Source organism: Formica exsecta, unplaced genomic scaffold (assembly GCF_003651465.1).
Source record: "Formica exsecta isolate Colony F162 unplaced genomic scaffold, ASM365146v1 scaffold419, whole genome shotgun sequence".
NCBI classification, from domain to species: domain Eukaryota; kingdom Metazoa; phylum Arthropoda; class Insecta; order Hymenoptera; family Formicidae; genus Formica; species Formica exsecta.
This window is the reverse complement of record NW_021851429.1, coordinates 363,745-366,244: the sequence shown is the minus strand read 5'-3', so window position 1 is coordinate 366,244 and position 2,500 is coordinate 363,745. Positions and strand designations below refer to the sequence as shown.

General features: G+C 33.0%; 1 protein-coding gene across 1 annotated transcript in view; it reads right to left on the bottom strand.

Annotated features, from left to right (window-relative positions):
- Positions 1-2,500, bottom strand: part of LOC115240162 (CREB-binding protein-like) — a 16,309-nt gene that overhangs the window by 2,878 nt on the left and 10,931 nt on the right. Inside the window, exons 13-17 of the mRNA XM_029815136.1 lie at positions 1,178-1,408; positions 868-1,098; positions 626-745; positions 240-541; positions 1-26 (exon numbers count right to left, since the gene is read on the bottom strand). The exon at positions 1-26 is cut by the window's left edge and continues 394 nt beyond it. Of these exons, the coding sequence (XP_029670996.1) occupies positions 1-26; positions 240-541; positions 626-745; positions 868-1,098; positions 1,178-1,408 (910 nt within the window). The remainder of the gene's footprint in view (positions 27-239; positions 542-625; positions 746-867; positions 1,099-1,177; positions 1,409-2,500) is intronic.

Genomic DNA, 2,500 nt, shown 5'->3' with positions numbered 1-2,500 from the left:
TCGTATTCATCACAGCCATTCGTCTCCTGCATAAATAAAAATTTTTTTACTGTGAAAATTTTCAATAAATAAAAGCTTGATAGATATAAATATATCAAATTATTACTTCCATTTTATTTAGTATTGTTTACTAAGCTTATCATTGTCAGTAATTTTTCAATATGATATCCAAATCACATAATTTACCAAAAATATCTTAATGTCGCATTAGAATCGTAATGTACAAAGATTTTACTGACCTGAGTAGTTGCGCTTGTTGTAATCGTTGTTGCAGCTGCTGCTGCTTTATCTTGTGTTTAATGTTGGAGCAGAATGGAACAAGACACTTGGTCTCTTGGCAGTGTTTCGCATGATAACAACACAGCGCGATCAGCTGCTTGCAAATCGGGCAACCGCCGTTCGTCTTTCTCTTGCAGTTCTTTGTGTGCATTACCACTCGCTTCATCTTACAGCAACTCGGCAGACGGCAATTGGCATCTCTGCACTGGCAGGCATGCACCAATGATTGAATGCACCTCTGTATCGACAGTTTCCGGGCTTCCTAAATTATGAAAAAAAGAAAATATATGAAAGTAACAGATTTATTGTAATAATAACATATTTGTAGAATAAACTCGTAAATTACTTGTGGATTTGTTTGTTTGGCATCGGCCGGTGATGATCCGTCATCCAAATCAAAGCCAAGTTTCTCCATGGGATGCGGATGACCATCTTTATCTTTACAACTCACACATAAATCGAAATCCTGTAATTAAATAAAGTTATAGTAAAATAGAGATATAGTACGCATATGAAAGTTTAAATAAAAGTGTCTATGTGTAAGAGTATATTTTTATCCAAAATATATATATTCAATCTACTACGTACGTCACAAACTGTACAATGGTATCTGGTCTCCACATGACTCTTGCAATTATTACAAGTGTAAACGAACTTGTCTTGGCCTTGATTATGTAACTCATACAACATGGACATCGAACTGAACTTCGCTCTTCTCAGCGATGAAAATTCGTAATGCCTCTCTCTCGCCATTGTCAAAAATGCATCACGACCGTCCATCAAATCGCAGTTGATAACGGGATCAGGATCTTGGATCGGCTAAAGATATTTAGGTAAAAGATTAATAATCACATGTAATAAACTTTTGAATCATAAAATATAATAGAGACAAACTTACTGCTAAACTAGCCGCACTTTGAGCACTATGCAACCTTATTACAAAGAATACTTCCTTGTGCTTTTCCATAGTCGCAAAAATTTTTGCGGAAAGATCATTGCCGGTCTGAGGAGTATTCGATTTCTTGCTATTTTTCCTTTGATTCGCTTTGGACTTGTTGGATTTCTTCGCCTTCTTTTGGCCCTTCTTCTTACCATCCGGAGTTTCCGAGTCTTCGGACAGTGAAAATATCTAAAAAAAAAAAGAAGGCGACATAAAAACGACCAATTTATTCGGTGTATCCAATTTCGGCAAGTGTTTATATGTTATATTCGATTTTTCGCAATAACACATGCATGCAATGGTATCGCCAATTGTTTCACAGTTCCGATTTCGTTTCGTTTCAAAGAGTCGTAGGAAGATCGTTCGTTTTTTTTTTGTTTTTTTTTTGTTTTTTATTTATTTATTTTCAATTAGCGTTTTCCAAGTATCAAGTTTTTCGCAGCAGTAGAGTCGGAAAGAAGCAAGGGCGCAGGCAACACAAGAAGTAAGCGGCAAACAAGGATATATGTGCGCGTGCGCAGCCCATGGGCGAACATACAAAGAAGAGAACAGTGCCAATGTTAGACGCGTATCTCAAACTATATGCCATTTTTTTTTATTTATAGTCGCATATACCAAAAGGCTATGTAAGACTAAACATATCCAGAAATCAATAAGATTTTATGATATAATATTGTAATTTTCCTCATAGTTTGCTTTGATTGCTACAATTATGTCTCTCGATAGAATACATATCCCTTAAATATATGCGCAATTCATGTATAAACTTCAAGTATAAGTTAAACATAAAAAAAAATTTGTATGAGTAATTATTATAAATTTTAATTAAAAAAGAAAATGTAGGTCAGGAGACTGACCTGCTTTTGCATGTATTTCCAAAAGCAGGTTAATTAACCTGCCAATTTAATCTAGCGTATTCGGCAACGAGGCATTTGAATAAAAAATGCCTATAGAAAACGAATACGCGGAATATGCAGAAATTATACTGCTCTCTAAATATAAATACCCTATAGGAATTGAATAAATCTATAAAATCACTATTTGATAAAACTTAAGTTGTTAATTCATTGGATATCTTGAAATACTATGAATGCGTCCTCTTCGTGCATACATTTCAAATTCAGAATTTAAAAAAAAAACAATATTTAAGATATCATTTCTCACATTTGTTTAATGTCTGAATTAATTAAATAAAATAATATTACCAAATTTTAGTAATAGTAATAAATTTTAATTTAAAATTAAAATATTTTAAGTATTAATATTTTAATATTTTTAATA